This window comes from Scyliorhinus torazame, unplaced genomic scaffold (genome assembly GCF_047496885.1).
Source record: "Scyliorhinus torazame isolate Kashiwa2021f unplaced genomic scaffold, sScyTor2.1 scaffold_816, whole genome shotgun sequence".
NCBI classification, from domain to species: Eukaryota; Metazoa; Chordata; class Chondrichthyes; order Carcharhiniformes; family Scyliorhinidae; genus Scyliorhinus; species Scyliorhinus torazame.
In genome coordinates, this window is record NW_027308543.1 from 43,121 (window position 1) to 57,585 (window position 14,465).

The 14,465-nt window shown below is 45.3% G+C and overlaps 1 protein-coding gene across 1 annotated transcript in view; it reads right to left on the reverse strand.

The window, feature by feature from the left end:
* LOC140406730 (inactive N-acetylated-alpha-linked acidic dipeptidase-like protein 2) overlaps positions 1 to 14,465 on the reverse strand; it is a 76,005-nt gene that overhangs the window by 32,323 nt on the left and 29,217 nt on the right. The window contains exon 2 of the mRNA XM_072494677.1: positions 12,981 to 13,100. Coding sequence (XP_072350778.1) covers positions 12,981 to 13,100 — 120 coding nt within the window. The remainder of the gene's footprint in view (positions 1 to 12,980; positions 13,101 to 14,465) is intronic.

Below are 14,465 nucleotides of genomic sequence, written 5' to 3' on the forward strand. Positions count from 1 at the left end.
TGCTGCAGATGTTGACACGTTGCTTCCCCCTGGATGGATACCCTAAAATTAGGGATGATAGTCTCAGAATACAGGCCAGCCACCTACGACTGAGATACGATTTTGTTTTCATTCAGACGATTGTGAATTTTTGTATTTCTCTGCCCCAAAGGTCTATGGATGCTCAGTTGCTGAGAATATTCAAGTCTGAGATTGGAAGATTTTGGATGCAAAGGATATCAAGGGGCATGGGACAGGACAGAAAAATTGAATTGATGCAGAAGATCAGCCATGATCTTATTGGATGCAGCACAGGCTTGAGGGCCATATATTTGACTTACTCCTGCTCCTATTTCTCATGCTCTTATGGAATGTAAAATTGATGATTGTACTGAACTACAAGATCTTGATTCTCGAATTTCACCATCATGTCATATAGTAAAAGCAAATGTCAAAGAGACATTTGTGCCTCCGAAATACAATAAAAAACAAACCATTATGTACTCATCCACTTCAAATATCCTGCACTTTTTTTCCCTTCCAGAAAGAATAATTTGATACCCATAAATCAATTATAAAGACATGACAATCTGTTCTGTATCAGCGTGGAGATTGTCTTTTGTAAATGAGAAAAACATGAGTAAAAAGATAAATGATGTTCTTCACAGGGTTCTAGTCTCCATTCCCTAATTATATTTCAAACACATTCTGGAATGCCTTGGGGAATCACAGTAATCACATTCTCAGGTACAATTTTTGATTTTAATTTTTGGGAACAAAGAAGTATATTATATGTGTGTTCTTTCATACATAGAACTAAACATGTCTCAGTAAAAAATGAAAACAAAATGTTACTTTGATTCCCTTGCTGGTGGCGAATGTTTACTGGTGGATGAGTACAGCCATCATACCATGAGATGAATATAACTGAAGTCTACTACTGATAAATAATGCAATTAACATTTAGGACTACTCTCGTTTTCTTCTGAAACTCATCCAGTTATATGTCGGCCATTTAAGGGGCGTTTGTTCTGCAAAAACATACGTAACTATCTTTACGATTTGGAACAAAAATGTTGACCGAGATATGTAAATATGTCCAGTATTTCATGTGGTTACATTTCAACCGTTACTCTATTTGATTTCTGATAGTTTTGATGTTGACTGTGTAGTTGCCTCATTTTCTGGAGCATCACTAGTGATAGCAGCAGTTACGCGCCAATAGTCAAAGTTTCATTCATTTTTCTATCATAGAAGAACCTGCAGTAAGTGCATTTTGTGCTCTCCGAGGATTCAGCTCACTGCTCCAACTCACCTCCAATGTCACTTCTGCCTTTGAGCTCAATTACATGTCACTGCCTCCCTCAAGTACCCAGGCCCCTGACATGCATCTGCACCTGGAATTCCTCTTCCATCAATGGGTTTGCACCTAAAGGTACACCTTCGATTGGTGCATATTCCAAACAAGCAAATCAGCAGTGACCCAAATTGCAGGCACCGATTACCACTCGATAGTAGAGTGCACTTTGCATATGCTCCGCTGATCTTCAAGTGAAGCCAGAGTAATATTGCAGGCAGTTCTTTTCTCTATTGTTATGATGCCTGTGGCGATCAATGGACTAAAAGAACTAAATTTACCAAGTGACTCCAATGAAAAGCCAATGCACAATATTTAGCCCATTTAAAAAAAAAAATCTTACTTTAACAATCAAACCAAAATCAACATATATTAAACATGAAATAACAGGCACATTAAATAGGAGGTACAACAATAATAAAGATCTCAGAATTATCAGAAAGTCCGCTGAGCACTGTCATGATATTTAGGTAAACATCATGGTACAAACATACATACATACTGATGGACAGATCAACGGACCAATCAACACACACACAACACCACAGCCAATCACAGGCAAGAGCATACACACTACAAAACAGGGAACACGACACTTCCTGAGCATTCCAGCAGGAGACAGCTCAGGGCGCAGAGCTCACAGCAAGCCACTCAGACATCCACCATGTACTGAGTGCCACTCCAAGATAGTATTAGGAATAGGTCCACAGATTCTAGGGTTATGATCGAACCTCAGTTACCAGTTTACCACTGTAAATAAATGTTAGTAATAAAACTGAGTTGTACCATTCGCAACCGTGTTGGTTCGTCTGCGTATCAGAGTACCCAACACATAGTACCAGGGGTGACTGTGGGACCTACCTACGAATCTTCCGGAATCTGCCATCCTACGCCATGGACACCGTCAGCACGCCGCAGCTGCTACAAGTCGCTGGAAACCTCGGCGTCAATTGGTAGCTGTTCAGACAGCGCTTCCAGCTCTTCCTGGAAGCCAACGAAAAGGAGGGCGCTTCAGACACCAGAAAGATCGCCATCCTCCTCTCCACGGCAGGTTAACACGCCATCCATGTCTACAACTCCCTGGTGTTCGCGGAAGGTGAGGACAAGACCAAGTACAAGACGGTCCTTCTCAAACTCGCCCAACACTTCAACATCGAGGTCAACGAGAGTTTCGAGAGGTATCTCTTCCAGCAGCGCCTGCAGGGTAAGGATGAGCCCTTTCAATCCTTCCTTATGCACCTCCGTATCCTCGCGCAGTCCAGCGGTTACGACACCACCTCCGATTCAATGATTCGGGACCAGATTGTTTTTGGGATCACCTCGGGCACCCTACGCCAGCAGCTATTAAAAATTAAAGGCCTCACCCTAGCCTCCGCAATCGAAGCCTGCGTCCTGCATGAAAACGCGGCTCGCCGCTACTCCCAATTTCAAGCGGCCGAATCGGCGCGGCAGGGGTCCTACGCGGCTGGATCGGCGAGGCAGGCGTCCTACGAGGCCGAACGGGTCCAGGCGATCGAGTTCCTCCCGGCCTGCGGCCCGGACGAGGGCGGCCATTTCGCGCGCTTTCCGTTGCAAGTGAACACCAGTCATACCGGGTGATGAATGGTGTGCCACCCTATCGGTCAACCGATCACCAATAACATTCCGTCTGGACACTGGCGCCTCCGCCAACCTCATAGCATGGTCAGCCTTCTACGCCATGAAGGTCAGACCACCAATTCGGCCATCCCGTTGCAAGATGGTCGACTACAATGGGAACGTTATCCCAGCTATGGGATCCTGCCAGCTCCAGGTGACACACAACACACACACGGCCCACTCTCATTCGAAATAGTCGGATCATCAAAGGACTCCCTGCTAGGCGCACAGGCATGCAAGGTTCTCCACCTCGTGCAACGAGTCCATGCTCTGTCTCCAGAAGGCACATCTGACTTCCCGGATGCAGAATTCAGGGCACAGCTCCAATTGCTCCTCGCCCACAACCAGGAGGTATTCGAGGGCATGGGAACACTGTCCTACACCTACAGAATACGGCTCAAACCGGACGCCAACCCGGTCATTCACGCACCTCGCAGGGTCCCAGCGCCAATCAAAGACCGCCTCAAGCAGCAGCTGCAGGATCTCCAGGACCAAGGGGTGCTATCCCGGGTCACGGAGCCCACGCCATGGGTCAGCTCCATGGTGTGTGTTAAGAAGCCCTCCGGCGAGCTCCAGATCTGCATTGATCCAAAAGACCTCAACAACAACATAATGAGGGAACACTACCCCATACCCAAACGGGAAGAGATCACGAGCGAAATGGCCCGGGCTAAAATCGTCACAAAACTGGATGCCTCGAAGGGTTTTTGGCAGATCCAACTGGATCAGTCCAGCCGAAAGCTGTGCACCTTCAACACCCCTTTCGGCAGTTTCCGCTCTAACAGAATGCCATTTGGCATTATCTCGGCATCCGAGGTCTTTCACAGGATCATGGAGCAGATGATGGAGGGCATCGAAGGGGTGCGCGTCTACGTGGACGACGTCATCATCTGGTCCACCACACCACAGGAGCACATCAATCGTCTCCAACGCGTCTTTGAGCGCATACGGGAAAACGGCCTGCGCCTCAACCGAGCCAAGTGTTCTTTCGGCCAAACCGAGCTGAAGTTTCTGGGGGACCACATATCCCGGTCAGGGGTCCGTCCGGAAGCAGACAAGGTGAGCGCCATTACAGCCATGCCGCAGCCGGCAGACAAGAAAGCAGTGCTACGCTTCCTAGGCATGGTCAACTTCCTGGGGAAGTTCATTCCCAACCTTGCCTCCCACACGACGGCTCTGCGCCACCTAGTCAAGAAGTCCACGGAGTTCCAGTGGCTGCCCGCACACCAGAAGGAATGGGAGGAGCTCAAAATTAAGCTCACCACAATCCCGGTATTGGCGTTTTTCGACACATCTCGTGACATTAAAATTTTGACTGATGCCAGCTAGTCCAGCATTGGTGCGGTACTCCTACAGCGGGATGACACTGCGTCATGGGCCCCGGTCGCCAATGCCTCGCGGGCCATGACCCCCACAGAACAGTGCTACGCGCAGATCGAAAAGGAGTGCCTGGGTTTGCTGACCGGAATAGACAAGTTCCATGACTACGTGTATGGTCTCCCCCAGTTTACCGTTGAGAGTGACCATCACCCCCTGGTCAGCATCATACATAAGGACCTGAACAAGATGACCTCTCGCCTCCAACGCATCCTACTTAAACTCAGGTGGTATGACTTCCAACTGGTCTACACCCCGGCAAAGGACCTTATCATTGCGGGTGCCTTATCTAGAGCAGTGAGCATGCCACCCGATTCGGAGGGGTTCGCCTGTCAGGTTGAAGCGCAGGTGGCCTTCACATCGGCAAATCTGCCAGCTGACGACTCCAGTCTGGCCCGCATTCGCAGAGAGACTGCGGCTGACCCCCTTCTACAACGGGTGATGCGCCACATGATGGGAGGGTGGCTCAAAGGACAGTGCCCGCAGTTCTACAATGTCCGAAACGACTTGGCCGTCATTGATGGTGTCCTCCTAAAGCTGGACCGGATTGTGATTCTGCACAGCATGCACAAGCTGGTCCTCGACCAACTACACAAAGGCCATCTGGGGGTCGAGAAGTGCAGGCGGAGGGCCCGAGAGGCGGTATACTGGCCGGGCATCAGTGATGACAGTGCCAATATGGTGCTCAACTGCCCCACCTGCCAAAGGTTTCAACCGGCGCAACCTCCTGAGACGTTTCAGCCCCATGAGCTGGTGACGTCCCCCTGGGCGAAGGTGGGTGTGGACCTTTTTCACACGCTCGGCAGGGACTATGTGATCGTCATTGATTACTTTTCAAACTATCCAGAGGTCATACGCCTGCACGATTTGACATCGTCCGCTGTCATAAGGACCTGCAAAGACACCTTCGCTCACCACGGCATTCCGATTACTGTCATGTCGGACAATGGGCCCTGTTTTGCCAGCCAGGAATGGTCGTCCTTTGCTGCTTCGTATGGCTTCACACACGTGACGTCCAGCCCTCTGCATCCCCAGTCCAATGGAAAGGCGGCGAAGGGTGTTCACATCGTCAAGCGGCTCCTCTGCAAGGCTGCTGCTGCCGGATCGGATTTCTGGCTAGCCCTGCTGGCCTATCGCTCGGCCCCACTAGCCACTGGCCTCTCACCAGCCCAGCTGTTGATGGGTCTCGCCCTCAGGACCACTGTGCCATCCATTCTGGTACCCACAACCAACCATGCTCCGGTACTACACAGAATGCAACAGCAGCGCGTTCGCCAGAAGATGGCATATGACACACGGGCGACTGATCTTCCCGCCCTGGCGCCTGGAGACGACGTCCGCATCCACCTACCAGAAGGTGGCTGGTCAGCACCTGCCTAAGTTCTCCGACGCGTGGCTCCCCGCTCGTTCCTGGTTCGCATGCCTGATGGATCCATTCGTAGGTGCAATCGCCGGGCTCTTCGCCTACTTCCACGCTCGCTACGGGAACTTACACCGGCACCACGCCCTCCTGTTGTTCCTGATATCGACTTTGTGGAGCTTCCTGCCACCATGCCCCTTCCATCGTCGCCCGTGGCCAGGCCCATTCCTCAGCCGGTGGATCCAGACCCATCCTTGAGGTGGTCAACCCGAATTCGTCGCCCACCTACGAGACTGGACTTATGAGACTGTTTGTACATTGAACTCATAATACCACTGTGTTAATATGTTTCTGTTCTTCCTTGTCATTACAGGAGTTTGTTTTGTCATTCAACATTTCCCCGTTCTTTATTTATGGTATGTCGCACCCGATATCGCCCCTTGTATATAGTTTAACCCCATGTACATGCTGTAGATATTGCACACACACACATTTAGCTGCACTCAGTACATATCTCTATTTATAACCACATAGGCACATGTTCTTGTAAAAAAGGTGGGATGTCATGATATTCAGGTAAACATCATGGTACAAACATACATACATACTGATGGACAGATCAACGGACCAATCAACACACACACACCACAGCCAATCACAGGCAAGAGCAGGCACACTACAAAACAGGGAACACGACACTTCCCGAGCATTCCAGCAGGAGACAGCTCAGGGCACAGAGCTCACAGCAAGCCACTCAGACATCCACCATGTGCTGAGTGCCACTACAAGATCGTATTAGGAATAGGTCCACAGATTCTACGGTTATGATCGAACCTCAGTAACCAGTTTACCACTGTAAATAAATGTTAGTAACAAAACTGAGTTGTACCATTCGCAACCGTGTTGGTTCATCTGTGTAGCAGAGTACCCAACACATCAAGCACCATGGCACCAATTCCAGTCACAAAATCCTTCAAGTCTCTGATCTTCCTCAGGTAGCATTCCAGCTGCTTTCCATAGTTTCGCAAAATGCTAACATCGTAATGACTGACAACAGGAGGAGTTAAAGAGAGAAATATCCACACGTATATCGGGGAACCAATCATGAAACGCTCGATTCATTTATTGTAAGGATGTTTACATCCAGGGTTTCTAGACCCAGGAAATGTTCCCTTCACCCCCTTGTGCTGCCAGCCCGTGCCGTCCCTCCTCTGCCACCATTGGTAAGTCTCCAGGAAATCGCCAGTTAGTCAATTTTCACAACTTACCTCCTCCTCCTTGTCCTGCTCTGTTAAATCTAGTTTTCTTTTTCTTATTTTTGGCTCTTCCTCTGCTAAGATCCCCTTCGGCATGTTGTCATTCCCGAGCCATGCTCTTTATCTCCAATTCAGTTTGATTAAACCGCAGAATTTTTTTAGGATCATCCCATTGCTATTAAATATAATACTGCTGCTCTTGCAGCTAAGTTCATCCTTCCTTCCTAATACCATTATTTACCAGTTTGTCTACCACAAGAGACACCACTCCATGATATCTTGCAGTCTATTCATGGATTTGACAATTGTCCCAGAATAATGACAATTGTCCCAGGATAATGTTCAGGCTAGTGGAACTCGATCCTCAAAGCACGAGTGAAAATCTCAGTTTCTGGATGAGATCCCCCAGTCACGTTGCACCCAAAAAAGCATTGTGGCGTGGCTGGTAGACACTGGGCGATCCCACTTCCGTGCAAGCACCCTGGCACCGTCAGCCTGACACCCTGGCACTGATAACGTGCCCAAGTGGCACTGCCAGCTGGCAGAGGCACTGCCAGGGTACTAGGCTAGTGGTGCCAGGCTAATATTTTTCATGTGACGGGGATCGGGCACAGGGGTGTGGGAGGGCCCGAAGATCTCCCTCCAGATGAGTTGGGGCTTGGAGGGAGGTTCAAGTGTCGCTTTATGGGGTCGCTAGATTGGAATGCCATGTAAAAATGGCATCCTGATCTCTCCCTGTATTGAGGAGTTACGGTAAGCAGAGCTCCTCAGTGCAGAAAACGGGACTAAGTGCGGCCTTGGCTCCATATTCCCGCTGCGGATTCTGATCTATCCGAAAGGCCGTTCATTAGCGTGGTGTTTCTCCGTGCTCCGAGCACCAGTAAACACCCGGCTAACCGCACTATGGGACTCTGTTTCCATTTGGGCAGATTGCGCCCTATGTTATGAAAATGGAATTTGACTCATTCAGTCACAGTAAGCGAGTGGGCCTGGTGTTGTGCCCTTCTATAGCAACCCATGTTGCTATAGAACTGCAGTCACCACTGATGCACAATGAGCGTATATCACATACTTCCTGTAAGCTTCATATTTATTCCTTTCACACTTTAGCCATTATACATCAGTCTAATCTGTGACATATTGTGAGAAACTGCAAGGGAAATCAGCTATCATTATATTTTCTCCTACAATACAATGATGAAAGACTAAATAAAAATACATTGCAACTTGAATTCTTGCCTGTGCAATAGCACCCTTGCAGTGGAATTTAAAAGGAAGTATCATTCTTATTTCCTCATTAAAGATATCCACAATCTGTGCTTCTGTCACTTTTACGTTTGAACTCAGAAAATTAAAAATGAAATCACATTTCCATCCCTATTAGAAAACTGTTCATACAGTTCAGAGAAAAAAGTAGTGCGTTTGTTGAACTCAACATAGTTTTTCCTGCAGAATCGTGATTGAACCGATTATAGGTACTTCTGACACTGCATCAGCAGCGTCCATTTCCATTTGAATTTAGTCATTACAGGCAGAACACTTCAACTGCACTTGTGTGATTGTTTCCATTTCTTATACCAGCCATTATTTATGGCACCTGATTGTCAGATTTAGTGCTAATTTAAGCTATCTATGAGTGTTTTCATGCCCTGACAAGCATTTGGAGTCACAGTACTTAATTATCTTCTAACTTAATCATATCAGGGTGAAAAAGGTAGGTGACCCATCTCCCTCAAGTACTCAATTTGTCTTTTTATGAGCTGGCGTGGTACTCAGGAACTGCTCGTTACTAGTTGATGATTGGGGTCAAAGCAAAACTGAAACATAGCAGCCAGCTCGTTCATTATATCTGGAAACAATAATGTTCTTTTGCAAATTTACATTGAATTTATGAGCACCTTGTCATCTTCAGAATTAATAATTCAAGGTCATTCTGAATTTGTTTTGATCCCCACCACAAATGCCATTCCAGAACCACTGAATCCATTAATTTTTTTTGTCAACTGGCTGAGGCTGAGCCAAACGTTCACCACTTTGACACCATATCTGGCCCCGAGATGAGCTTCCGACCACATATTGGCACCATCACTAAGACCAACTATTTCCACCCTGTATCATCAGACTCCTCCCATCTCAGCTCATTTGCTTCTGAAACCCTCATCCATGCCATTGAAACCTCTAGATTTGACTATTTCAACACATTCCCAGTCCACTTTCACTCTACTTTCCATAAACTTGAGGTCATCCAAAATTCTGCTTTCTGTTTGCACCATGTCTCATTCACCCATCACTACTGAGCTCACTGACCTATACTGGTTTCTGGTTAAGCAACGTTGCAACTCTTCTTCATGTTTCCAAATCAATCCATAGCCTCATCCCTCCCTATCTCTGTAATCTTCTCTAGCCTCACAACCCTCCAAGATATCGGAGCTTCCCCATTCTGATCTCTCTTGTAACCTGGATTTTAATTGATCCACCATTGGCAGCCTTGCTTTCAGACACCTTAAGCTCTGGAATTCCCTATCTAAACCTTTTTGCCTCTCAAATTTCTCATTTCTCCTTTCAAACACTCTTTTAAAACTCTTTTACCCAGGTTTCTGGTCAGCGACCCTATCATTTCCTTATATGGCTGAGTGTGAAATCTTGTTTGAAAATGCTCTTCTGAATTGCGTTAGAGCTTCTGAATATGTTAAAGGTACTATATTAATCAAAGCTATTGTTTTGTTCGCACCAACATATGAACTATTTAATCTTATATGTCCAATTTAGGCTTTGTAAAACCCAATATGTAAGGTTAAAAAAAACTTCCCCGATTTTCTTTCTTTATATCCATTTTCTTCAGCTGACCAAATAACTTAACTGATATTGTATCCTGATAAACTTATTTGGCACTTTAGTTCTTTAGTGAAAACCAAAAAGGCTTCCTCTCAAAAGCTTTAATTGCACATTGAAAAATTATCAAACTTAAGAGATTGTAGGCATTAACCTCCATCTTGTGTTTTTTACAGCACTAATAGCCCTCTAATAGCAAGGTAAAGTAGAGGATGCATCGTTTTGCATGGACAGGAGCTTTATACAATGCAATACCTAATGTATTAATTTGTTGCAGAACTGGGGTATGCTGTCCCTCTAAGACGAGAGGGTGCAATGCAATACTTTCAGGAAATTAATGCTTGGATGAATTTCAGGTCAGGTTGGCTTTCTTTCTGTTGGAATATAAATAAGGTAATAAAATCTACTTGTTGAAGGCAGAGGTCATTCAGAGATTATTTGTTGCTTGGTGAGACAACTGCAGAGGTAGGGATATATTTGACATTGTGATGACCTTTAACGTGGAAGCAGTACAGTTAGGAAAACCCTTCACTGGTTGGAGTCATACCTAGCACAAAAGATGGTTGTGCTTGCTTGACGTCAATCATCTCAGTCCTATGATATCACGGCGGGAGTTGTTCATAGTGTCCTAGGCCCAAACATCTCCAGCTGCTTCATCATTGATCTTTGCTCCATCACAAGGTCAGAAGTGGAGATGTGCGCTGATGACTGTATCTCATTCAGCACCATTCATGATTTCTCAGATACTGAAGCAACCCATGCCCATATGCAGCGAGACCTGGGCAATGTTCAGGCTTGGGCTGATAATTGGTAAATAACATTTGCACCACGCAAGTGCCTGCAATGGCCACCTCCAACAAGAGAGAATCCAACCATTGATATTCAATGGCATTACCATCACTGAATCCCTCACTATCAACATTCTGCTGGTTACCATTGACCAGAAATTGAAATGACCAGCTGGAAGAGGTCAGAGGCTGGGAATCCAGTGGCAAGTCGCTGGATCCTGTCCATCATCTACAAGGCACAAGTCAGGAGTGTGATGGAATCTCCACTTGCTTGGTTGAGAGCGACCCAATAAACCCAGGAAGCTCAATAACACCTAGGACAAAGCAGACCACTTAATTGGCACCCCATCCATCACCACCAACACCCACTCCCTCCGTCACCAATGAACAGTGGCAACAGTGTGTACCATAAACAAAGGCACGACAGCAACTCACCAAGGCTCCTTCAACAGAAATTTCCAAACTCCTGACCTCTACCAGCCAGAAGGACAAGATATATGTGGGCACAGTAAGAAGTCTTAGAACATCAGGTTAAAGTCCAACAGGTTTGTTTTGAATCACTAGCTTTCAGAGCGCAGCGTCCTTCCTCAGGTGAATGAAGAGTTTGGTTCCACAAACACATATATAGACAAATTCAATGATGCACGATGGTACTTTGAATGCAAGGTCATTAAGTCTTTACAGGTCCAGACGGTGTGACTGGAGAGAGGGATAATCACAGGTTAAAGAGGTGTGAATTGTCTCAAGCCAGGACAATTGGTAGGATTTTGCAACCCCAGGCCAGATGGTGGGGGGGTGAATGTAATGCGACATGAATCCATTACTGTGCCCACCCCAGTCCAACACTGGCATCGCCACAAGATATATGTGAACACTACTACCTGTGTGTTCCCCTGCAAGCCATACACTATCCTGACTGAGAACTATATCACCGTTCCTTCACTGGGTCAAAATCCTGGAACTCTCTTCCTAACAGTACTGTGGGTATACTTACACCACAAGGACTTCAGCGGTTCAAGAAGCCAGCTCACAAGCACTTTTTCAAGGGCAATTAGGGTGTGCAATAAACATACTAGCCCAGCCATGGCCACATTCCATGAAAGAATTAGAGTGTGTTAATTGTAAAGGGATCAATTGTATTTTTGATGGATAATAAGAAATGCTGCTCCATGTGGCCTGGCGACCCTCGACCTGGAAGCAGAATGGAAGTTAAGACAGGAACCATGTGGCTAGACACAGAGGAACTCCACAAGCAGAAGAGCTGGAAGAAGACGGCGATCAGCACACAGATGAAGATGCAAAGAGAAAGCAGACAGAAACAGAAAGATAAATGCAGAACCAGCGTGAGGTGATGCCAGCAAAGCTTTTTATAAAAGGACTGGTTTTCTGATAGGCCGTAAGACAAAGCCAGAAGCTCTTGGGTTGGTAATGTATAATTGAGCTAAAAGCATAGCTCAGGCATGCAAAAGAGCTGAGAGTTTGTATCAGAGGACCAGATTATGAATTGGATGTTATTAGTCATTCAGTTGAAAAGGAACTGTGGAAAGCTATGCCATCAGGACTGAATTGGCCAGAGTAAGATAAGGTTTGTAGATGTCTGCCTTGTCAGGGATAATCATATCCATGGCCCTAGGATAGAATACAGCTGCCAGTAAATGTAACTCAAGAACCAAACTGATTGATTGGGAAAGTGAGAGATCCTATGCACTAGAGGCTGAGATGAAAACACTGTGAGATTGCACATGGTGCTGCATTTGTGATGTGGATGCTTGTGGCTGTGTAAGACTATCTTTGTTGTATCCATTATTTAAAGTGAGGTTTACCTTTTCATTCAAATTATCATTTGCCTGTTCATTCGTAGGCAATTTGCGTTGATTCCAATTTGTGTTCAGTAAATGCTACAAAAAGTGGAATCCTGCTGGTATTTTTTAAATTTGGGGGTCACTTAATAAATTTGGTTCCTTTGGTTTATGGTTCCCCCATGAGGATTCTAACAACAGTTTCAGGCTGGAGTTCGGAAGAAATATAACTTTTGTAAATTATAATCTGCAGCAAAGTGTGATGGCTCGAGTGTAGCTGAATGTGCAAACATACTTAATTTTAGTTTATTCTAGCAGATCATTAATGGCATTACTCAGTGTCAGGTGATATGCTGTTTTATAAGGGTGACTGTTTTATCTCATGTAATGAACTATTCTGCTCAATATGAAACTATGGGCTCAATCTTACCATATTATTTTAAAGTGTCATGCTCAGATTAAAAACCGGTGTGTAGCTCTCCAGCTGCACAGATCAGTTTTCACTCCAGATCTTGAGCCTCTCTAAAAAAATTAGCAGATTATGAATCTTTTCCTATTGAAAAAAAACCCCCAAATAATTTTAGTTGACCTTACCTTATACAATAAAGGTGCCTTGCCAAGTTTAATTAGTGCAATTTTCTTGGTATAGTTGGTATTTGATTGAAGTCGGAGCAGGTCATCAATTGTTCCGTACTGTACATCAACGATCTCTGCCTGAAAGTGAGTGTTTTCAACATTCATTAAACAGATTCTGCTATTGCATTTGTCAGTAAAGTTAATTAATCGCTGAGATATCAGAAACTCGGTTGAAACAGGTACTAGTTGAATACTCACGCTTTATGAGCAGTGGAAAATGCCAAAAGAGTGTTTAAATCACCCGGTTTAAAAAAAATCTAGGTGATCCAATTAATGTAAAGTTCACAAAAGTTAAATATTTCAAATGCTCTGCCTCATTATGAAAAGAAACTACACAAAACAATTTTTATTATCCATTTAGCATCAAATCTTGTGTATTTGCAGTTCCCATCTTAATGGAACCATTTTGAAAGTCCGGTTCTCCCTTCATACTTCTAATCGTGAAAGGTTCACTTGCTTGCAATTTAGTTTCTCGCAATTCCCACTTATATTCAAGCGTAGCGCGCAGAATTTCCACCTTCATCACACTTGTCACCTTTGAACTTCGACGACCGGCCAAAATGAAAACCAGGGTAAAGAAATGAGCACATGAATGTAAAATGGTTCATTTTAATGAAGGTCGTATAAAGATTTCAGAGAATTCTATTTAACAGCTGCCTGTAGGAAAATAAAGCATTTGAACCCAGCTTGGAAAATGAGACACAACCTAGTTTACAATAACCGGTGTGAAGAAGAATTGGGCAATCAGGGACTCATTTCTGATGCATGGACTTAGGAAGTATTGCTCGGTTTGTTAGCAGAGTAGACACCTAAATGCATTTGGTTACAGGGAAAGATTTTTTTCTATTTTGTCCTGCCTCATCAAACATATGCAAAAAAGAAAGACAGGTTGAGCATGAGGAAGTTGATAAAAGAGAGCTCTACATTGTTGATTTGAGGTAACCGAGCTAGCTTGGATTAATCCAAATCCTCCATGATCAGGAAAAGCAATGCGTTAAAACAAATCTGATGAAGGGAAAACTTTCAATAATAACATGCAGAAAACAGATAGAGAGTCAGCAGCAAAATATTTGTATGTTCTGCAACAGAAAGAAATGCGGTAGCGCAGTGGTTAGCACTGTTGCTTCACAGCGCCAAGGTCCCGGGTTTGATTCCCTGCCTGGGTCACTGTCTGTGCGGAGTCTGCACATTCTCCGCGTGTCTGCATGGGCTTCCTCCGGGTGCTCCGGTTTCCTCCCACAAGTCCCGAAAGACGTGCTTGTTAGGTGAATTGGACATTCTGAAATCTCCCTCGGTGTACCCGAATAGGCGCCGGAGTGTGGCGATTAGAAGATTTTCACAGTAACTTCATTGTAGTATTAATGCAAGCATACTTGTGACACCAATAACGATTCTTATTATGAAAGGTGACTATTTCAACTTTAAATGTTAAGTAATGTGGGG